General features: G+C 36.0%; 11 protein-coding genes across 11 annotated transcripts; 2 read left to right on the forward strand and 9 right to left on the reverse strand. All coding sequences in view use genetic code 12, as the record gives it.

The window, feature by feature from the left end:
* Nucleotides 1-98: 98 nt before the first annotated feature.
* Nucleotides 99-1982, reverse strand: DASC09_034660 (uncharacterized protein; the record flags this gene model as incomplete). Its single annotated transcript, XM_064997065.1, has 1 exon — nt 99-1982. One exon carries the CDS (start codon nt 1980-1982, stop codon nt 99-101), a length of 1884 nt encoding a protein of 627 aa, XP_064853137.1.
* Nucleotides 1983-2461: 479 nt separating this feature from the next.
* Nucleotides 2462-3710, reverse strand: DASC09_034670 (RNA-binding ribosome assembly factor RBP95; the record flags this gene model as incomplete). The annotated part of the gene is made up of 2 exons (XM_064997066.1): nt 2462-2874; nt 2933-3710. 2 exons carry the CDS (start codon nt 3708-3710, stop codon nt 2462-2464), a joined length of 1191 nt encoding a protein of 396 aa, XP_064853138.1.
* Nucleotides 3711-6309: 2599 nt separating this feature from the next.
* On the forward strand, nt 6310-8295 carry DASC09_034680 (transmembrane 9 family protein; the record flags this gene model as incomplete). Its single annotated transcript, XM_064997067.1, has 1 exon — nt 6310-8295. The coding sequence occupies one exon, from the start codon at nt 6310-6312 to the stop codon at nt 8293-8295; it is 1986 nt and encodes a 661-aa protein (XP_064853139.1).
* Nucleotides 8296-8748: 453 nt separating this feature from the next.
* On the reverse strand, nt 8749-9527 carry PRE1 (proteasome core particle subunit beta 4; the record flags this gene model as incomplete). The annotated part of the gene is made up of 2 exons (XM_064997068.1): nt 8749-9191; nt 9368-9527. The coding sequence occupies 2 exons, from the start codon at nt 9525-9527 to the stop codon at nt 8749-8751; spliced, it is 603 nt and encodes a 200-aa protein (XP_064853140.1).
* A 600-nt stretch (nt 9528-10127) lies between these two features.
* DASC09_034700 (uncharacterized protein) lies at nt 10128-12395 on the reverse strand (the record flags this gene model as incomplete). The annotated part of the gene is made up of 1 exon (XM_064997069.1): nt 10128-12395. One exon carries the CDS (start codon nt 12393-12395, stop codon nt 10128-10130), a length of 2268 nt encoding a protein of 755 aa, XP_064853141.1.
* Nucleotides 12396-14106: 1711 nt separating this feature from the next.
* IMP2 (endopeptidase catalytic subunit) lies at nt 14107-14643 on the reverse strand (the record flags this gene model as incomplete). Its single annotated transcript, XM_064997070.1, has 1 exon — nt 14107-14643. One exon carries the CDS (start codon nt 14641-14643, stop codon nt 14107-14109), a length of 537 nt encoding a protein of 178 aa, XP_064853142.1.
* A 367-nt stretch (nt 14644-15010) lies between these two features.
* On the reverse strand, nt 15011-15614 carry SUB1 (chromatin-binding transcription coactivator SUB1; the record flags this gene model as incomplete). The annotated part of the gene is made up of 2 exons (XM_064997071.1): nt 15011-15442; nt 15537-15614. 2 exons carry the CDS (start codon nt 15612-15614, stop codon nt 15011-15013), a joined length of 510 nt encoding a protein of 169 aa, XP_064853143.1.
* A 901-nt stretch (nt 15615-16515) lies between these two features.
* DASC09_034730 (uncharacterized protein) lies at nt 16516-16829 on the reverse strand (the record flags this gene model as incomplete). The annotated part of the gene is made up of 2 exons (XM_064997072.1): nt 16516-16706; nt 16784-16829. The coding sequence occupies 2 exons, from the start codon at nt 16827-16829 to the stop codon at nt 16516-16518; spliced, it is 237 nt and encodes a 78-aa protein (XP_064853144.1).
* Nucleotides 16830-17296: 467 nt separating this feature from the next.
* On the forward strand, nt 17297-19615 carry DASC09_034740 (Zn(II)2Cys6 transcription factor domain-containing protein; the record flags this gene model as incomplete). The annotated part of the gene is made up of 1 exon (XM_064997073.1): nt 17297-19615. The coding sequence occupies one exon, from the start codon at nt 17297-17299 to the stop codon at nt 19613-19615; it is 2319 nt and encodes a 772-aa protein (XP_064853145.1).
* A 146-nt stretch (nt 19616-19761) lies between these two features.
* On the reverse strand, nt 19762-22086 carry DASC09_034750 (uncharacterized protein; the record flags this gene model as incomplete). The annotated part of the gene is made up of 1 exon (XM_064997074.1): nt 19762-22086. The coding sequence occupies one exon, from the start codon at nt 22084-22086 to the stop codon at nt 19762-19764; it is 2325 nt and encodes a 774-aa protein (XP_064853146.1).
* Nucleotides 22087-22386: 300 nt separating this feature from the next.
* QCR10 (ubiquinol--cytochrome-c reductase subunit 10) lies at nt 22387-23004 on the reverse strand (the record flags this gene model as incomplete). Its single annotated transcript, XM_064997075.1, has 2 exons — nt 22387-22602; nt 22996-23004. 2 exons carry the CDS (start codon nt 23002-23004, stop codon nt 22387-22389), a joined length of 225 nt encoding a protein of 74 aa, XP_064853147.1.
* Nucleotides 23005-23191: the final 187 nt, after the last annotated feature.

Below are 23191 nucleotides of genomic sequence, written 5' to 3' on the forward strand. Positions count from 1 at the left end.
GTCAACACAAGATAAAATGAAATGAAACAAAAGAAAAAGGTGAAAGTGCAAAAAAAAAAGTAATTATTATATTATAAGTTTTGATAGAATTATTTTAGTTATTCCCTTTTATGCTTTTTGTGAGGCAAATTATCCGTGTTCTTGTCATCAGACTGATTTGATTGATCTCTGTACTGATTGTAACGTAGTTGATCAATATCCACCAACACGACTTCCTCATAAACTTCTTCCTCACCGGTTTCTCCAATAAAAGTGCATGGCTTGTTTTGTCCCGTATTATTACTCCTCTCTTGAAGCCCCTCATATCCATTCTGATATGTGATCTCTGAAAAATTTTCATAACTCTCCGAATTACGTTCAGGCAAGGCCAATTCTAAATATTTGAGTTGGTGAGGATTCAAAGACCCGGACTTCGGGAATTCAACATAAAATTTAATGAATAAATCACCATATTCCATCAGGGAAGCTTCTGTGATAGTAGGATTTGAAGTATCTTCAATAGAACCATGTGCGGCTGGCTGATATTTAATAGTCTTTGGCATACCATAATTCTTCACAACTTTAATGGACCCTGGTTTAATAATTTCTCCGCTTTCAGCCAAAACTTTGCATTTAATGATTTTTCCATTCAAAAACTTGAAGTTAAACCACCCACCGGCAAGAGACGTAAGAAGATCAATTTTTTGATTCATGATTAAGTCATCATTCTTTCGAACAAATTTATCATGGTCCAATTGAGTGACAATAATAACAATATCACCGGGAATAACAGTGTTAGAATTTGCCAAAGTTTGATAATTAAACAGCGGCGAAAAAAAATCGCTGGTTGATTCATCACCATCAAGATATGAATCAGCTTCGTTCCGGAAAACAATTGAGTCTTTATTCTTAGTGCCTGGAGGAATCGTAATATTGAGGATTTTCTTCCGCTCGACAAACTTTAAACCTTTACAGGTTGTACATTTAAGACAACTAACATTACCACCGCTGTTGCTAATGGCATTACTCAATACCTGGTTGTATTCATTCACGTCCAAACCCTTCCCATGACAACCTTCACAAGCAGCTCGAATTCGTTGATAGCCATTATTTACAAACACTTGGCCTGAACCGTTACAGGTGTGGCAATTAATAGAAGTAACATCAATCATCGAAGTGTTCAACCCTGTTGAAATACATTCCGTACAAGGGATCTTCCGAGTCAAAACGAGTTTGGTAGTCTTCCCAAAATATAAATCTTCAAGGGCGCAAGCAAGATTGTAACGCATGTTAGGGCCTCGCATCATCGGCTTTTGCTCATTCCTAGCAGCCATAGTAGGAGCACTCATATTACCTTGTTTAAAAAAATTGGTCCCATTATAGGAATTATTTTGCGGCATATTAGAAAACTTCGAATGTGTATTATCACCACCACTCGGCGACAATATGCTGTTGATATCATTTATCATTTGATTAAACAAATGTTGCGGGTCTTGTTGAGGGTTTTGCTGATTCTGTTGTTGAAATGAGGAACCGAAAAATGCAGAAATCTCAGTGTTTTTATTATTTTTGTTATCATTGTTATTATTATTATTGTCATTATTGTTGTTATTATTATTATTGTTTTTATTATTATTGTTATTATCATCATTATTATTATTAGCCTGATTGTCATTATGAAAATAAGTCGTTTTAGTCGTGGTGGTGGTGGTGGTGGTGGTGGTGGTTTTTGTATTTCCACTGCTCTTGTAGGCCGCTTTATCGACTTCAATTTCATTCAAACCACTCACCCCGTGGGAATCATAAATACCTCTTTTAACAGGATCATATAATACTTCATAGGCAGCCGTGAGGTTTTTGAATCTTTCTGTAGCCTTGGGAGAATGTTGGTTCTTGTCAGGATGATCCTTTAAAGCTTTTGTTCTATATGCTTTTCTAATCTCGTCCTGCGAGGCTGTTACTCTAACTCCGAGTAAATCATAATAGCTCAGGTCTTTAACCATCTTCTTCTTCTTCTTCTTCGTCCTCCTTTTTTTTTATTATTATTATTATAAATATTATTTATCGTGCGTAATAATGTGTTATCGTCAATAAGCAAACTGATTTGAATAATGTACCAGGTAATCAGATTCTGTTCTCTTCTTTTAAAACACACTGGAAAGGTGCCACCTATGATAAAAAATCATCTAATTTGAGGTACTTTGACTAATAGCTTTAACAACTTCGCCTCTAGAAGAGGAATAGGAGTCACCACAGTCTTGCTTTGCTGATGGTAAGTAGTGGGTGAATTCAATTTTTTCTTATTTTTTTTCTCCCCTCGTGTTGTCGCTCGACCAAAATTTTCCATCCACTTCCACGCATGCATATTTGTGCAGTGTTCACTCACAGACATTAGAAAAAGAAAAGAAGCTACAGAACCACCGATTGTTGTTTCACCTGTTGTTCACTATAAATGCATGGCATATACTAAACTATCTATCTCCTACACATAATCCGTCACCTCGACTTCTTCAATCCAGAGATTCCGAAGATCCACGGTTTTTTGCGGTGCTTGTAGTCTCTTTTTTTTACCGCGGCCGTCTTCCATGTCCTCACACAAAGGAGTATATTCATGTATCGGCGCCTCCTCCTGGTATTCACACCAATTCTCACCATAAACCTTATTATTGTTGTGATGCTGCTTGTTGTTTAGGCTATCGTGTACCACATCATCAGACTTATTACAAGCACTAATTAAATCCTTCTCCTCTTCAACTTTCATGTTAGAATCTTCGTAATCTACTAACTCATCGTAATCTACCTGATCCTCACCATTTTCACATTCGTCATCTCCATCCAATTGATTTTTCTCAATAATATTGCCGTCATCGTCAAAATGAATATGCTTAGATTTCGCTTTTGTACAATATTTCTGTTCTCTTGATTCTGTAGTGGAATCAACTATTGCTCGCACTTTGGATAGTGGGACTCGGAATTTTGGGACTTTTAGCATCTTCTTCACGACCTAATTCACTTTCACTTTGCTGTTCATAGTCCTCATCAATTGTGCTCAATAAAATCTTCTCCTCGGTTATTGCTTCATACATTTGCTGAGCCCTTTTTGCTTCTTCAACGCTCGGCATATCTTTAACTTCGTCCTTTTTATCATCTTTCTTGGAATTATCATTTTTTTTCTTCTCATCAACTTCTTTCCCGTCAGAACTTTCAGGGACCTCATTTTCCTTTTTGCTTTCACTTTCCAAGTTTTTAAGATCAAGAGCATCAGCATATGTGTTCCATTTAGTAATGGTTTCCTTCAATTCTCTTTCAACTCTAATTTTCGATCCACCTTGGATGCTTTTGAAGTAAACATGTAAATAGCTCATATATTTATCGTCAATTTTCAACACGTTCTTGATCAACCAGTTTTGTTTCTGTTTAGAAAATTTCCAGTTTTCTTGATCATCAACATACTGTTTGAGATATGCTAATTGGTCTTTTTCTGGAGGCGGAGCACGCTCACTTTTAGGCAACTTCTTTCTCTTTGCAGGCTTCTTAGTTTCTCCAGTTTGTGACTTGTTATTTGGTTCTTCTCTAGATCTTTTCTGTTGACTATTTTTCAAAGATTTCTTTTGTTTGTTTGTGATATTAGCGTCTTCCAAATGGGTTGGGACCGCAAGCGGATCTTCACTCACAGTCTTCTTAACTTTCAACCCGAGTCTTTTCCATGCAGGAATTCTTTCTTCTGCCATTTTCGATATTTCTTTCTTCAATTAAAAATACGCTTTAGTGGCACTACTTATGAACAAAGAATCACTTTTTTTTCTCTCTCTTCCTCATCTCATGCCCCCAAAAAAAATCATCATCACGGGGGTAACCCGGTCAGTATTATTTCAAGTACAAAACGAAAAATTTTTTTTTTATTACTTCTTCTTTTGGGGTTCCACTTTCTTCTTTATCATTCAATGTGCGTGCCATCGCAACCGAAACTCAAGGGTATCAAAATTTCTTAAAATTTGATTTTCTTTGAAGGTTGTTCTTTTTTAAGAACTTGGTGGCTAACTAGATCAATTTCAACATACTTGGTTTGAGTCCGTTTGTGAGATTAACACTTCTAATGGATATAGAGATAGTATACATTTCTTTCCTTGTTTTCTTTTTATTCTTATTCTCTTTTGACAGGTAATTGAACAATAATCGTCACTTGGATTCAATTTGAAAGGAATATGGAAACCTGTAATGTATCGTAATTGTAGCAAGACCCTGGGGGCTTCTGGGTTACCTATGTTAAACCCTCAGTGTAATACAGAAGAGTAACCAATTCAATATTGATGATTGTGATATAATAAGTCAGGGTTTCTACAAGAGATCACAACTTTCTTCTATCATGAGTTGATTCTTTTCTAAAAACGTGTTGGCGATATCTTCTGAAAGATAACTATAGCAGCCCGGAGTTCACATTAAAGCAAAAATTTCATTTTCGAGATCCTGCTTTGCTTAAGAGCTGTACCATCCAATGGTTTACAAATATTGACAAATACTAGCAAATATTAACACCTGATAATGAATTAGCACTTAATTCGCTAATGACATCGGCAACAATAGTCCATCTATCAAAATTTTCGAAATAGTTACATTCATTGACATTAGCTATAACATACGCAGTAAACAGGTTCCAGAACCGTTTTTGTTTTTTCTAGAAACTCTCTAAACAACACCCGCAGTTGCAACATTAATTAACTTAATATTTTTGTAATGTTATTAGCTGCATATTTATATTTTTATGGATATATTATCTCCATCAGGAATCTTCAGCTTTGAGAAAAAAAAATATTTTCCGAAAAACGACCTCGGTGAGGATCGAACTCACGATCTTGCGATTAACAGTCGCACGCCTTAACCAGCTTGGCCACGAAGTCTGATGAAAAAGCCTCTTCTGAACTGATTATTCTGGATTTCTAACTTAGAAAAAACCGGGGCTCAAAACCACACTTTTATATTAATTACAGCTAGGGTTTACCGGAGTGGAAGTATGGCCATCCGTAAGTGCTGCATTGGAGGACGGATAAGTTGCAGTTAAAGTTATCTTAGGACATTATGAAGTAATAATATTGAGTTGTTACTAGTTATATTGCGGACTGGATGGTTTGTGTGTCGTTTATTCCAGCTTAGGACTAAACTGAGATGGAGGTCTTTGTTGAGGGGTTTTGGCATTATTAAGGTTATGAGCACGTGTATCATTGCCTATAACCAATACCTCAAACCATACTACTACACCAATGTTACAATCAGTGTGAAAGGGCACACTAGATTCTGGAATCAAGTGGAGATTACAGGCAGTATTTTATATCCAAAGAGACTTGTCTTTCCTAAACTAAATCAAGGTCAAAACTAAAGGAATGTTGAATCCTTAAATAAATAAAATGGTTAAAACTAATAATGGGGTGTTGGACCCCTTCCCGGAATAAAGGACTAAAAGATAAGGGGTGGAACATAAGGTGATACCTTGATAAGGTAATACCTCGATGAGGTAATGCCGATCATGGGTTCCGTATGGTACCATGAATGAATGAATGAATGAATTGTATACCATACCGATGGTAACCAGGACACAACCTAACCATGATCCCATAATATAAAAACCAATCACAAGTGGAGGGTTGGCCGAGCGGTCTAAGGCGATCGACTCAAGAGCACATTTGTTCTTCTTCTGCATTGCAGTTGAGCAATCGATTATCGTAAGATGCGCGAGTTCGAATCTCGCATCCTTCATTATTTTTTTCCCAAATTCAAATTACAATTTTTTGTAAACCAATTCCCAGAGGTAAGCAGTGTAAATCTACACAATATATTTGTTATTCAAGCAAACATAATTTTGTCATAAGTTTCTGCAAATACTACCAATAAAAAACTGTGGGGGAGGGGGGGGGTATCCCTTATCTGCATATTATACAGCGCAAGTCCCTTCAACAGAAAGAACCCTGGACATTGTGCTCTGTCACACGACCCACATAATGCGGGGATTACCCTCATGAAGGAAATATCCACCTTGATAGGCATTTGAGGCGATGCCCGTTTGGTATCTCACAAAAAAAAAAGCCTCTTCTTTGGAGTTTTCTCCCCCAAGGCTTTTTGCTATTGATTTATTTATTTGATAGCCACTATCAAATACCTGAAAACTTCTCCCCTCCCTAATTTACCTGTTTTAAAATCGCTAATGAGCACTTTGCGGTCCTAGATTGAGAAACTTCAGTGAGTCAGAGTATCCTGTTCATGCTTTATTTAGGAATATTATCAGCTTTCTTTTAGTGATCCCTATACATAGCCAGACTCACGGTAACAAAACAAATCATGATTCTTCTATATTGGGTACCCATCTATATATGGTGCTTGTTGTCTCCAGTATATGCCACCGTATCCAAAAGTAACTATAATAGAGATGATGAGATCCCAATTTTGGTTACGAATATATCACCAGGTGGCAATGGTGAGAATGGTCTTTTCCATTTGTATCCAGTAAGCTATTTTGAAGAAGCCACCGATTTCTGCTACGCAGATAAATGGGTTGATGAGAATGAACCTAGTTTTGATAATCAAAAATATAAAACGATCAGTAATGTGTTCAAAAGTGATACAATATTCAATGACCATATTTACTATGGTCCGCGTACAATTATATCCAAATTTCAGCAAGACATCCAGTGTGACCAAATGTGCTGGAGAAGCTATGCTACAGCTAATGCATCACAAATCAATTTCTTGATTGAAAATGATTACCGTTTGAATTTTTACATCGATGATATGCCGATTGGCAAAGAATTTTATGATTATAATTCGAATAAGTTTTACCTATCCAATAATGTTCCAATTGGGTATAGTGATGTTAATAAGGTTCTTCACATCTATAACCATTGGCAGTTCGTTATTTATTACACAAACACCGGCTTGAACAATTATAATATAATCAAGGCAGTAATGCAACAACGTTCAACGAAAAGACTGAAAGAATCTGAAAACCAATGCCAGGTTTTCCCTCCAATGACTTTGAGATTGAAGTCTGATGTTGATAATAAAGTGATTTTCACTTATGAAATTGTTTGGAAGGAAGTGGATCATGAGGTTACTAATCATTATGACTGGTCAAATCGTTTTGATCAATATAGACATAGTTTGGTCAATTATAAATACGACAATATCCAAAATACTTTGAACTTTGTTTTGGTGCTTTTCATTGCCTTATATTCAAGAAGCAAATTTAGTTCGATCATTAATGATGCCGACATGAAGAGCTATAAAGCTGTATCTAGCAGCCCACTTGCTGAAGAAACCGTTGATGATGAGTTTTTGTTAGACTGGCATTCATTGAAAAATGATGTGTTCAGAAAACCATGTAATTTGGTCCTATTTTCAAACTTGGTTGGTTTTGGTTTCCAATTTCTATTAACATCTACCTTGATTTTATCTCTTTTGATTTTGAATATAATTTCTATTTTAATACCCAATGATGTCAAGCATAAATTTTTCGAATTTGCTATTCTCACTAGTGGTATTCAATCATATGTCTCTTCTACTGTCTACAAGAATTTCCATCCAAGTTATTCCAAAAAAAATTCTGCCACGAACACTCTCAAAGATCACAAGAAAATCATTGTTGTAAATGCAATTTTTACTCCTATAGTGTTTCTTGTGATCAGTACAGTGTTGAATTTGGCGTACAAATCCGCTAATTCCTCCAAGTATTTAGGATTTGATGTTTTTATGAAAATTGTTAAGAAGTTCCTATTCCTATATTTCCCATTGTCGTTACTGGGATCTTTATATTCTTTGAAATTTAGTAAAACTAATTTCTTCAATGAAAATGTCAATGTCAACATAATTGAAAAGCAAATTCCTTCATCCGTGCCGGTTTTTAACAGACCAGTTATTACTTCATTGGTTGTTGCCATATTCCCTTTTACTATTGTTTGTACGAGATTGGATTCATTATGGTACTCAATTCTCTTCAACAATTTCTATTTTGGCTTCTGGAACTATTTGATATGTGTCTTTTTGGCGTGTATTGTTTCTGCGGCCATAAATATGACTATGGTTTTTGATTCCTTGAATGCAGGTGATTGGAAGTGGCATTGGCTATCTGTTAAGAGCGGATTAACTGTTGCGTTATACTGTTTTGTTTACAGTTTTAAAGTTGTTGGCTGGAACAAGTTTGGTGATAAACAATCTTTTTTAATTTTTGTATGCCAGAACTTTTTGGTGAGTTTTTTGATTGGTGCAGGATTCGCCAGTATCAACTTTTATTTTGCATGGGTGCTGGTTAAGAGACTTTATAAAGCTTGAGATAATTGTATTTCCTCCTATAGACTATACAAATAACCACTTGAACTTTGTGCATACATTCTCTGTTTTCTTGTATTATCTTTGTGCACTTCTTCATTTCTTGAACTCTCCTGCCCCTTGAAATATCTTTCAACCTACAACATGTCCATATTTTAGTTTATTTCTTTCTGGGCACTTTTATTTTTTTATCTTGCTTTTTTATCAATTTTATGTTAGCTACTGATATATTTTTAAGCCGGCTTATCATATATACACTTTTCATAAGCTCGTACTGTAGTTGTCAAGTTATACCAATCTTTTTTTTTTTTTTTTTTTCTTCTACCATTACAACAAGTGGAAGATACCTTAAAAGATGAACTAAATTAAAATAGACAAGAAAAAGAGAAAGTTAAAATAAAAATAAAAAAGTGGAAAAAGTCGTTATATCAATTTTTTTTGTTCCCTCATTCTTCTTTAAAGAGCGGTCAAATCATCATACTCCTTCACTCCTTGGGAATTTATAACCTTCACTCTTAAACCCTTGAAGTCAATTGGCATTCTGGTAGATAGCTCCTTATTACACAATTGCAACAATTTTATACCTTCTTCTTCATTCAAATCTGGTTTATAATGGCGATCCAATAATGACAAAGCGTAGAAAGCGGCGTACCCGTGCGCAGCGTATGGTAATTCGACATTTGTTCCAAGATAATCTATCCAATACAAAGAGGTTTCAGGTGTTTCTTTGTTAATATCACACCCACCAATGAGCACATTGACTTGGAATGGCTTTCTAGATCTGATGGAGGTAGCCAATTCTTTTCTGACAAAAGACGCCATAGCCTTCGGTGAAAGTTCATAATTCTGACGAACTGAGAAGAGCTTCAAGTTGGCTTGAACGTATTCAGCAAATTGAACTATAAGATTGAAGAGCTGTTAGTAACGACGCCTCACCATAAATATTCACTGTGGTCCCAACTTATAATGGCATTGAATAGTTTTGAACTTGTCCAAGTAAAATACAATCATAAAAAAAAAAAAAGAAAGCATAGAGCTAATTTTAAGGTAAAAAATAATGAAATTTCCAACATACCAGTATCCCCAGATTCACCAGTGAATGCCATAGCTGAATGATCCCCCAAGTTTCTGGTTTTATCATCACTAGCCTTCAAAACAGAGATACCTCTAGTAACGGCTTTCGAGGTGGCAATTAAAACAGAATCGTTCAACTTGATCCCTAATATGATATCCATGGTTGTAATTAATGTTTATGTATAAGGAAACCTTCAATATAAAATTTATCGAAATAGATAAATTGTCTGGTAATTATCTCAATAACTTGGGCTACTGACTAAAGTTGGTGGCAATTTTGGTTTAGTTTAACCAAATTCATTCAATATTTGAGCTTAATCACGTGATAAAATATGGAAAAAAAAATTACTGCAATCTATACGGGATGCCTATTATGATTGAAAACTGGTACTCTGGGATATAAAATATTGTAAATAAATCTCATAAATACCTTCTTTTATTATATAGAAATAGGTAAAAAAAAGTCTATATAATATATATATAGTATTTTTTTTTCTCTTGCTCCATTTACTTTCAATTTCTTCCGGTCATTATATCCAGCATCTAACGCTTTTGAAGATTCTTTGAAAATTGTAGAATAGAAGGGGAGCTAGATGAAATGATAAATTTTGCTGTCTATGGATGAATGCAAACTCTTTCCCTACAAGAATCTTCCAAATAGCATTACCAATTTGGCATAATACATATATTTTCAATCAATTCACTTTTGGATTACCTAACATCTGTAGACGTTAAGGCATGGTTAACCATTACCTAAAAGATTACCAGCCTTCTGGAGGAGTAATTTTGCTTGTAAGGTGGGGGCAACCTGTATGATCACAGCCCTTCTTGGACACTTCTGTACCCCACCAAGAAAAACCATCAGAACCACCAGTATATACCACACAGAAGTAAATGATAATAGCAGCAATAGCAACACCACAGTCTAAGCCAACTGCCATGACTAAATTGTACTTCTTCCACCAACCATGTCTTCTTCTGTGGACCCAAATATTCATAATGAAGGCCACAAAAGCCCAACTTGAATAATTGATTCCAGTAACACTTGGAATATTAGAAGCACCTCCGAAAAACAATGTTGTATTGAATTTTTGAAGGAACACATTTTTCTTCCACTTTAATTGCATGAGACAAACAATTGAAGCAGTGCCAGCTCCAATAAAGAAGAACCACATCACCCAAGAATAACGCCCACCATGAGAGTAAATATGTGTACCAAATAATCCCCAAACCAAATAACTATTGTATTGGGTTTTGGAACTTCTGCAGTACATGTCGTTTTTAGCTTCTGCAGTACAAACCTCTTTTAAATGCTCGATAAGGTAACCAGTGACTGCTGGACTGACCAAACCTGCCCACACTGAACTAACCAATAAAACCGACATCACCACCTTTGGAGGGACTTTCATGTAATGTCCGACTTTGGCAGCACTAGCAGCATGTTTTGCGTGCTGTAAAGTACCAAAACCCATGGTGTAGAAAAACATGATGCTGATTGGCTTTCCTTTGAACCAGAATGCGGCAACTATTTCAAAGAAAGAAGATAAGGCAACTTCAAAGTTTGAACGAGATTCAATCAAAGATAAAGGCAAGAAAAGACCACCACCAACAACTAAAGAGACAATATAAGATGCTGGACTGAATTCGATATCTACCCAACCTCCGCTAAAACCAAAGCCCATTCCTAGTGCAATCAAACCGATGCAGACATAAAAGTACCATGGGAATCTTTTATACTTTTCCATGGCAACATTGTGAGCATCAGTTTTTTTATTCCTCAAACCCCCAATGACATCTTCATGGAATCGGAAGAAAAAGGAGACCATCATGGCCGAAAACGCTGCTAACCCTAAAGCCAAGTTCATCAAAAATGCAATTGGCAACATGACAGGAGAATATTTCTTGAACTTGGCGTAATCAAGAGACCATTTGCTATCAATGACTTTAGAAGCATCATAAGATTTACCTTTAACATCATAAATTGCGGAAGTCATAATTGGGAAATGCGCAGTTTGCCAGTGATTCTGATAATACAATCCAGGCATTACAATCCAGATCCAGAAGACAAAGGAAAAGAAAATACATGCAGTTGACCAGAACGGAGTGGTCAAAGGATTGTTTAAAGAAGATACTTGCGTCCAATCCAAAGTCAATGGGAATAAACCTAAACCAGTCTTGACCCCGAATATTTGAGAAAGAGTAGCGTTTTCTGGTCTAATCCAACTAATCCAAGCTCCAATATCACTAAAAAATGGGGCAATTAAATCAGGGAACCAGTACCAAACAAATGATAGGAAAAAAACGACTACGAAGAAATTGAGTCTAGAAATCTTCCAGTTACCCACTGGAATGTTTTCTCTGGAGTGCAAAGTGGGAAACAAGGCGCATATACTTAACACCCCAGGCCAGGTGATGTTAGCAGGGGTGACTAAGATATCAGTCGAGAGTCCGGCCCAACAAAAAGCCATCAAGAAACTGGAGATATGAAGGAGAAGCATTCTGTCGATCCCAATATCTCTCTTGAAATAGAAAAATTCAACAGAAACATTTTTGTTGACCATTGCTGCACTGTCCACCAAATTCGCCATTATGAATACGCATGTATGCTCCTTTTGGTTGAAAGGGCCTGGGTTCAAATGGATAGATTTTCCAAAGGGCAAAGGGATCGACCAGGCTGGCACAATATAATACCAAAGCATACCAATCGGATAAGCAACGAGCTGAGCAACGATAGGACCAACGTGAAGGGTTGGATATCTCAATAGGAAAAAGGAATCAACACCACCAATTACACCACTCAATACGATACTGATCACCCACATTCTCAATGTATTGGCTTCACCTTCATAGTCCTCGGTTGGAACAATGGCATCAATATCTTCTGAAGTGATATCAATGACCTCTAAAAGCTTCTGGCTTCCAATGGACGAGGAAGAGAGAGAAGCATCTTCGTGTTTTTCTTTATCGAGGTACCCTTTGCTATCTTGATCCTCTTTTAGACAATTTATGTGTATGTGATCTTGGAACATGGATGCTTTGTGAAAAAACGACAGCTAAGGATTCTTACGGATTAGTTGCATAAAACTCTTTGCATACTGGCCAAGAATTTGTCTTATATTGCCTAGATTTTTTTTTTCAAGATTATGCGCACTTCGGACATACCTTACCAAAAGTAATTTATCTAATTCATCAATGCGCTCTCATGCGGCAATTTATGCATCATCAAAGGCACTTCTTATATATATAATAATACATATCCAATATTGGAATCAATTTTGTGACAATTATCCTGCTCAATTACTATTTTCTTTGGAAATTGAAAAAAATCTAATATCGCGCTAGTTCGATTTTTCAATGTCTTTTTATTAGGATCTAATATAGTTTTAATAAAAGGGCTCTGAAGACTGAATCTCGGTATTCTTAACCCCCAGGAACATCAACAGTAGGGTTACTGATCATATGCTAACGTATATCAAGGCACATAAAGCATGTCTGACATGGGGAATCACCGGCCATCTAAAAGATCTTTTCGAGCCTTGAAGTGCCGCGGTTTTTTTTGAACTGTAATAATATTGGATGAATATTTCTTATGGAGTGTAATGAAAACTTCTTCCATGTAATAAAGAGCTAGTGATAGTTATTGTAGTTGGTTTGATTTTATATTCATTCACATTATGAGTGGCCCAAAAGTGTGCATAACATTTATTAAGGATACTGTATTCAGAGCTCTGAAGAAGAAAAGTTAATGACATCATGAAGCACGATAACATGGCCCTCCGTTCCCTCCACAACATATGTATATAACGACAGGAAAGCCAAGATTTCCGAATCTTGGAAAACTAATTTTGGATTGAGATGCAAATGGCTGCAGCAAGCAAGGAAATGGCATCAGTGTAATAGACAAATATGGTAGAGCATATGGGGTGTCTGATAAATTTGAGTTCCACATATTTATTAGATAAGAGACTAAAGAAAAAAAAAAAGCGCAATTTAATATTACTCTCGACTGGAGATTGCAACGCCTTGAACAGGTTCCCTCCGTGCACAAGAACCAGTCATCAAATGTGTATATGATCATAAATGAGGTTGGGTTTAAAAATAGCGCGAGAAAACGATATGGATGTTCTGCTTTCCAATTTGTCGATGTCATTCCAAAGATTTGATCATTGAAAATGCTCTGCTTCACAGAAGTCACCACTGTTTAATTTACCTTGCGTGGTCTTGGTTGACCTGTGAAAGTGAACTAGAAAATATTTAACAATTCAAGGAAAGTGAACTAACCTACGCTTTCAGAAGAGTCATCCAGCTGAGAAGTTTTTATGTTCTTTACTAAAACTTCTGATGAAGAAGTATGGTACTATAGACATACCATAATTGAAGGAGACTACTAATGGTCTCCTCTAGAATTAACAGTTGCTGTGCAAGCAATAATTTCCAGGGTACACCAGGAGCTTTTAATACGTCTCCCCAGCCGCCAGCACAAACGCGGCTTCAAAAATGTACGGTCGTATTGAGTAATTTCTACGTAACTACTAAAAAACCTTTTTAAAACAATTTCACAAAAGTATAAATCTTTTTAGTCAAGATTGAATATCAAAAACATTATTACTTGTCTCTCCTCTAATTAAGAGTAGGGTACCTTCATTTACAGTGGTTGGAGTAAACTAATATCCAGACGAAATTCCAAAATCAAAATCTATATTCAAGGTAAAACTGTTGTTTCTTTTTTTTTAAAAAAAACTAGTATTGATCAATTCTGTTTATTAACAGTAGTCTTGCCTCTCTGCCTCCTTCCCTTAGGTCAAATAAGTATGGGAAACGCAGAGGATCAACTCTTTTCCACACAATTGCCTCAATTAGTCCCACGCTTACTGGTCCAAAAGTATTGCTATCGATACTATGGAAACTATTATCACCTTCTACCCAAACATGATTAACGGGTACTCTCACTATTTTTGCTGGGTAATCTTGATCGCGCGGCGTGATTACATCACCTTCAAGCCCTTTGATTCTCTTTATTAAAAGTCGTTCTGGGTCGACAGGAGATCTCATTTGTATTACATCATTCACTCGTAAGCGGTTTTTTGGGTCCAATTTGAACATCCCGCTTCTTTCAATCAAGAGTTTTGTAGTGGATCCTGGGATTTCATTAAATGTAGGGGTCATCGAAAATCCTGTGACGGTGGTTATTTGGAGCGAGTTTTGAAGAACAAAAACAACTGTAGGGGAGAAAATGAGACACCATTTGGCACTAGAGGAAAGTTTTGAGAATGGCATCACTATTTTTTTTATATGGGCACCGAAACTGTCACCCAAAATCTTGTTACTTCGGGCGTGAGGTTCATCTCCAGGATTTTGATTTCTTCAAAAATATTCGAGAATGTGCGGTTATGCAACACTGTCTGGCGATGAGGCATATCATCACCACATCAACGACAATTAAAGCCAATGAATGAATATAAAGACATACAAATAGATAGACTCAAGCAATGAAAGATATACAACAAGCAAGATAATATGAACAAAAAACTTAAAAAGAAAAAAAATAAAAATAATGAAATAAATGGACAATTTTCAAAAGCAGTGACGAAAAACTAGCATGAACCAACTTGAGGGGGCTTCCAAAGCAACTTAATCTTACCACTCAGTCCTCATCACTTTCTAATTCTTTTACAAGATCATCAATGTCTTCATCAAAGTCACTTTCGCTTTCACTTTCAGGCTTTTTCGCCTTGGTCTTCTTTGGCTTTGCAACAGCTTTTGGTTGATCTTCATCATTTTCACCAGCGGCAGCCTTCAAAGTCTTGGATTTCTTAAAAGATGGTGCGTCCTTGGAGCTAAGTGGTATAGCCTCAAGAGCAGAGGTTGATTGCGAGGATCTCCCTGCCAATTTATCCAATGCTGCTTGAATCTTGTTTTGACTTTGAATCAACTGATTCCATGAATCTTCGGTAAGTGAGATACCTTTTTTACCTGGCTTTGTTTCTCCAGTAGACTTATCAATATAATATTCTCTTATATCCACAAGGTTAATGTTATTAAATTTTCTAACGGTAACTTGTTTTCTCTTACCGAGCTGAACAGGAATTGTTAGTAAGAAACCCTCTAAAGTCACCGAAATCAATTCATTTAGCCACGAACTATAAATAAGGTTACCAAATTATACATACATCTATCTGATAGTCATTAGAAGCACCTTGGTTGTCCACGGCAGCGTAATTACGTTTGAAAGTTTTAGCGTATGCCATTTCTATGAAGTTAGTATAAAAAAAAGCAAGCAATAGGCAATTAGTCGGAAAATAACCAGGGCTTGATTTAGAATTTAATTGAATTAAAACAGATCGTCCGAAGAGGTGTCTTTAGGCAAGTAATTGAGATTGACGGCACAACTTTAGATCGAAAATGACTAAGGGGAATCAAAAACAAAAGATGGGTAAGGTCACATCTGAAAGGTTCACTTCTACAAAAACGTTGGTGAAATAATAATTTTGGGGAATATAATCACGTGCGTCAATGTGGATCCAACACCACGACACTATAGAAGAAGAATATGACAGAACTCTCTGTTAGAGATTATATTTTATTTAACAAGTATTACCTGGTGTATTTAACATGATATGTATTAGCAGGTGAGGATATTCACAAGTTCAGAGAGACTACTTTTTCACTGAGCAGGGAAAAAAAAAATAGCACGAGTCGCTTTCCAACAGGCTTGACAAATTACGCCTTTCATATCGTGATGCACTAAGTTAAAATTCCAGAAATCAATAAAAGCTCTCTCATTATTGGAGTATAAATATGCCAAAAGAAGTTTCACGTGTTTTTTTTATTATAAAACATTCCAATTCCAAGAAAATTTCCTCAGTTTCACAGCCTGTTCTTGATCTTCATTGAGCAACCCGCAGTTTCTCCACACTTCTTCATGCTGCGCTCTCCTTTTGGCACAGTTTCACTTTTTTCTTCAAAAGTTATATTAGTAAGAGAGTATTATTGTTTAAAATTAATTTCTATAGCTATTACGTAGCCCAATTTATTCAAGTTTATATCTCCTTTTGTGAAATCGATTTTGGTGCGGAAGCAGAGCCTCATCATACTTTGATTTATCACTCAGTTGGTGACCTTTACTAAAGTGGAACTGAGCTTGTTAACTCAATGAGTTCTTAAGGTAGTTTTCAATCGTCTGTCTGGAAGTACCACCAAGTTATTTAAGAATACTCTTTTGTATGTTGAAGCAGAATTACTTTGGAATGTTCTCAACTGGAGACGGTTGAACGCACCAAAGATGATATCCTCTGGAAAAGTAGAACCTAGTCCATCATATTGTTTCTTGAAATATAGATCTAGTTAATTAAGATGAAATGGGCTACTATTTTTATTTACATCATCTATTGGTTTCTGCCGTTTCTTGGATACTTACGACAGTCTTTAAGAACTTGAATATTTTCAAGATATCTTCCCCGCATTTTTTGACGCAAGTCGTGGCACTGGAAATACACTAGAATTATTTAGAATATCACTGTCCCGAAGATAAGATAAATCTCACTTCACAATATGATATTATATAGAAAAACCAACCCCTGTCAAAAAAAGATGAGAAAGGAAAAAAAATAGCAATGAGAAGAAGTACAACACGCTCTGGACCAGAGAAAATAGCTCTGATTTGGTCAAGCACGACTTTACCTATATAGAGTCTACCAAAGCTTTGACACCCAACTAATCCCCATTAATGATCAGAATGGAGACACTTAATTAATTGTGTTGCACAATATTCTTGCTGCCAAGGATCATCCAGCTAGCATGCACTGGCTCTTATTTTTCTTTTATTTTTCTTTTTTTTTTTTTACCGTGTTGCTTTTTCTGTTTCCATTTTTCTCACCATCACTATTACTGACCTCGAACACGAATACAATCCATCTAGCACGCAAAAAGAATGTGTGTTAACGGGGAATCAGCAAAATACCCACCACCAAAGAAAAGGATAAGAAAAAAGCATTCCAATTCCAGATTTGGCTGCCAGAATTGCAAGAAGAGAAGGATAAAATGTGGTGAGGAACTTGATTCATGTTTCAATTGTCAAGACAGAAACTTTCGCTGCTCTTTTTTAGATCTCACTGAAGAAGAGAAGGAAAAAATTGTTGCTAATAATCAATCAAATGGAAAAGTCTCAAATGATGGGTCATTGGATGACGAAATAGCCCAAGAAACAAATTCTGCGAATAATGATTTACGAGATTGGAATAACGGCAATGCCCCCAATTTTTTTGTCGCAGTTGACAAGATAAGTTCTGATTTTTCCAACGGTTTAGCCACGTTCAACGTGAAGCTTCCTACAAGGCCAACGCCAGTTAAGAATGTCATGAGCTTAAATAATAATGTTGCATTCAAAGTGATAAAAATGAACATCAACAATTACAAAAAGCGTTCAGCCGCATCATCATCATTATTACTAAAAACAAAAAAATCAGATATTAAGAAGGCTGTTCCATTACCAGGAGGAAAAGAATGCAATGAAACTTTCCAGTTGTTCAAGGTTAAACCAGGAGTGCCTTCGTGCTTCTTCACCTCGGAGAGACTATATCGTGCGTATGGTGAAGATGGGGGACCATACAGTCAACTTAGGCCTCTATTGTCACAATGGTATTTTGACGTCATTCAGCAAGCCACTGATCATTCCTGGCTGAAGTACCATTGTATGATGTCTCAGTCGGCTTTTATATTATACAATGCTATTACCAGGCCATATTTCAAAGGACGATATAATGACTCACACATCAACACTGTCAAGGAGGCATCGGGATATTACAGAAGTTATTCCCTTCAATTAGCACAAGAAACAATTGAGAAAATCAATATGCCTAAAAACTTTAAAGACAAAGAATATGTGTTGCTCGTATCAGAAGTCGCTACTTATTATGCAACCAGTATAGCCCTTTCGTGTTTTGCAGACGATGATTACCACACCTTGTTGGCATTCATAAACGGCTTTATCTCAATAGCATTGGTAAAGCAACTTTTGGAGAGATTTACTGAGGCTATGGAAAATATCAAAAAAACGGATTTCAAGTTTTACAGCAAGTATTCAATCTATTTGGATTTTATATTGGTGATTCAAGAGTTTTATCTAGCAAGCATCAACACCATATATACCCCGAACATAAATTTGGACTTATTACGTGAACTTGATTATGATATGGAGAAATTTGAATGTTCTATTGGTTCTTACTTCCCTCTGGATTCGGATCCAATGATTAAGTTCCGAGAATTGAGAAAAATAGTTAGGCACGATGTTCTTGAAAATCCAAAGGTCTTACAACTATGCAACTTCGTAACCGATACCGAACCTGAAATAATTTTCTACATTTGGAAAAAATTCATTGTTACTTTTCCTTCAGAAAATGTGTTTTTGGCTGCCTCCCAATCCTCTAAGAACGTTTTTGAGAAAATCATTGCTTTGTATTGGCTTGCTGTTTCGTCAGTCTTCAACATTGTGTTCTCCGAATCAACTTATCTATTCTTGTGCCGCTTCGAGAGTATTGTTAGCTTTACTGGGTACGATACGAGTTATTACGACGCAATTGTTACCGAACTAAAAGAAAATTGGAAGCATAAAGATTATCAAATGTATAATTTCTTGTATCGTCGTGCAATTTACTTGATGAGATTGACCTCTTATACTCGCTATCGGTGGTTAACCTACTTACAAAACTTTGAAACTGTCGATAATTTCCCCGACCTGGAAGTCGAGGGACGTAAACGATTCTTATCAAGAAAGAATAAATCTGTCAAGGAAAAACAGATTTCTAGTATGAAATCAACAATTGTCAGCTATGAACATTATCCAAAGAATCTTTCTCCGGAAGAAAAGTATGCAAAGGATTCTGTTTTACGAACTCAATTAGGCAATGATTTTGTCAAGATACCATCGTTTGCGAAGCTTCATGATGAAGGGTTTGAGATTAATAAAAATAATAATTTGAATTCTAACATCAAAGATAAAGTCCTGTCATATCTAAATGGCAATCGGTTTGACACGGAAATAATCCCATTGGAGTTAGTGCGACTAACAGAATATGGGTTGATTGAAAATGTGGATTATAGGCCAAACTTACTGTGCTATTCAAAGTTTAGCCTCACCAAGCTGCCACTAAGTCAGAGAGATGAAATTGAGTTGAATAAATTTGCCTCGGATAGATATGCAATTTTGGACTATAAGTTTCCAAAATATCAATATCCGCCACCAAACCCATAATATCCATTAGTTTGCACTCTATGGTTGATGGTCAGGTCAAATACTTTCTCTTTATTCTTCCATTTTTTTCTTTTTTGATTTTTTTCTTATGTGTATTTTTAGGAATTTATTTAGCATTTAGTTTTTTAGCTTGGATTTATTTATATTCACCGCCAATTTTTCACTTCTTTTATTGTACTATGAATTATTTCCGCAAGTTCTAATAACCAAGGATCATCTTTGAATATCGAACTTGAAAGATTTTCATTATTCTTGCCATGGAATGGTCGATAGCTTTGTTGATGAAGCTGCGTGAAATCTTTAGTTAAGTTGAATTCGCGTTCAACTTTGAGGTTCTTTAAACACTCAGGATCGCTGATTTTCGCAGGACAGTCTTCGATAGATATCCATAATCTTAGCTGTTTTCTAAAAATATAATTTTTGTATCTAAATTTTCGAAGAGCCTTATTATACTCCCTATTCAAAATTCTCTCAATTCCATTAGGAATGTACGCTTCCAAACCTTCAAAATAAACTTGTCTTAAAGGTTCAATATCAGAAAATTGATAAAAATGGTTGTTCTTGCAATTATAGACGTGTTTATAATTGATAAGTTGTTTTAATTTATCATCCAAAGAGCGACCATAATTTTCGGTGTCCATCGAAATAATCCTTTCCTCATAATTTGGATCCAACATTTGATTGAATTCCTGTTGGAAGTGTTTTAACGATCGTTTGTTAAATTTATGATCTAGGGTACTAGCGATTGCAGTAATATCAATGTAAAGTCCCGTATAGGTATCGATGAGCCTGGCATCAATAGTGTTTTGACCATTTCCTTTAGAACGCAACAAGTATGAAGGATTGATATCAAGCAAGTATGATCCTATTCCCAATGATTCATTCATATTATGCTTGATTGAGGTGTCAATGATTAATGTTTGATTGTACTCTCTTCCTAACTTCAACAATGAATCCATGGTCATAACGACATCCAAATCATTGTCAAATGGCATGTTCATGCCATTAAAATGAAAACCCAATAATGTGCCATGCATTAGCCAAGTTTTAAGTCCTACTTGTTTAGCAAACGTTAACCAGGCCTTAGTGATCCTATGAAGAATCAAATTCCTCTCACGATCATCATAGATTGCTCTATTGAAAAACCTCCAGTCATAATGTCCACCTTCATGAGTTTTTGAAGTAAGGAGAGCCTCATAAAAGTACTTAGGCGGATTGACACGGTCCATACTCAGGATCATTTGTAGAAACCTGTAGTCAAAATCCACATTTCTATCATATAATTTTGAGAGCATATTTTCGCCAACTTTTTGAAGTGCTTCCTTTTCCAAAATAGGAAGCTCAACAATAAAATTGGCTTTAGTGAGTGCAGTATTATATAAGTGAGTTTTTGAATCATTAATTAATCTTGCCTGATCATAGGAAGAATGAAACCTACCGGAGTTACCAAATTCAAGCCTTAATTGATCCAATAACGTCAAATAACTCTTAATTTGGTCTCGAAAATTCAAGCCCTTGTTGACGGTGACATTACAAGAGTTTTCACAAAAATTAGACTCCTGATTGATATAATTTAACCCCATATCTAATAAGCAGTTTCGCATATTCTGACACGGTATAGTTGGTAGAGATAATGATTCGTGACTATCACCAACGTTGAGAAATAATAATCGTTGAGGTAGAGGCGCAGAATGAGCCAAATACGAAGCAGCAATGATTCTTCTAGCACTTACTGGAAACGCTTCTTGAATAGGGCTTAAAAAAGCTATAGATTTCCCATGTCTACTCTCAATATTTGTACACGGTAGACGAAATGACAATTTATAATAATCTTTAAAAGTTTCACAAGTTGAAAAGTTGAAAGTTTCTTCGAAATAATTTTCGTATGTGAGCCTATTATCTAGGTCTAACCATGAATACCAGGAAAACGGAGCTTTATAATCGTAATCAAAATGTGATTTCTCAAGGCTTTGCCTGAACAAAGCAAGCGATAGCGCCGGCGCCAATCTCATGTCAAAAACTTTCGATACACTCATGAGGACTGAAGGTCCAATACTTTCGTCATTCCACCCATCTTCTGAAGAGCCAATGGTCCAGTCTGGATTAAAATGTTCTATGATTTTATTGGGAAAATGAATAGTTTGTAGGGCTTGTCTAATCTCGTTTGAGAACTCATTCAAAGAATATTGCTTTTCCATTTTTGATTTTCCTGTAACTAATTCTATAGCTAATTCCCTCAGAAACCAAGTTAATGCCATTGAAATAATGATAATTATTCCAGGGACCATTATTCGATATTTTAACAAACTAGAAAGAAGCCTCTTTGCAAAGGAAGTGGCCTTGTTTTTGTGATACCCATCTTGACGTGAATTGAAAGACCCAGATCCTCGTATTCCAGCTGTCCGCTCCTGTTTTTGTTCATCAAGATTAAGATTGTATTTGCATGATCGGTGGGTCAAAGATGAAATCATTTTTAGAAGGAGCTATGGCACCTGAAAAATATTTTTGGTTCTTCTTCATATGCGCGACGATTAGTTGATTTGTAGAAACAATCAGCTCATCTCGTGCAATGAAGAAAAAAAAACAAAAAAAAAACGGTTGATGCAAACACACCAACAAAAGACAGTTCTTTTCGCCTACAAAAAAAAGCTCAAGAGAAATTACGTATGACAAATATATCAAGATGATCAGGTAATAGTTTTAAGTATTCTACTATATACACATAATATGAAATGAGCCGTTAACAAAGAGGTGATGTATTGTGAATGAGTTTAGTAGTAAGTGTCTTGTGGGTCGATCTTGACATCCCAGTGGTCACCAACGACTGGAATTTTCTTGAGGAAGGTGTTTCTGAACAATGGGACACGTTCAGTAAGGGTGAAGACAAGACCACCAGCAGCGGCACCAAAGAAGATGAGGTTTGGAGTGTAAGCCTTCAAGACGTGGAGAGCGCCTGGGGCAGATTTGTAAGCGATTCTAGAAGCTTGCTAAATTTACAAGAGGGGGATGGCCCATTCGCTGCTAAATTCATAAAGAGAAGAAAGGTGAAGAGATTATTGAGATGCAGGTAATGAGTTTTGGTTTGTTTTATCGCAATTGGTCGTGCATGATTCTGTATTACTTCCTCTATCCCAACCAGTGACAAAATATAAATAATATAAACGTTATGGGTTTCTCTGTAAGAAACAAACAATATTAATACTCCTCAAATCAGACAATATATAACGTTGTTAAGCACATTGTTTCCTCATCTTCCTAATCTTCTTCACTTTAGATCTTCTCATAGAATATTTTGCAGATAATGTCACCAAATTCCTCAGATGTTAGTATATTCATTTACAAAACGGTGAAATAAAAAATGAGAGCAACCAGCTACATACGTAGACCATCTTTATATTTTCAGTTGATACTTTCTATCAGTATTGACTATCTGTAGTAAGCTGATTTTCTAATTTTCCAATTGGCTTTCATCTTTTTTTTGACAAGGTTTCTATTGGAGCACGTGCACAAACAGGGTAATGTTACGCAGAGGGAATTCAACATGAAAGAGGCATCTACAGAGGGAATTCAACATGA

This window comes from Saccharomycopsis crataegensis (assembly GCF_037102585.1).
Source record: "Saccharomycopsis crataegensis DNA, jcf7180000000084, whole genome shotgun sequence".
NCBI lineage: Eukaryota > Fungi > Ascomycota > Saccharomycetes > Ascoideales > Saccharomycopsidaceae > Saccharomycopsis > Saccharomycopsis crataegensis.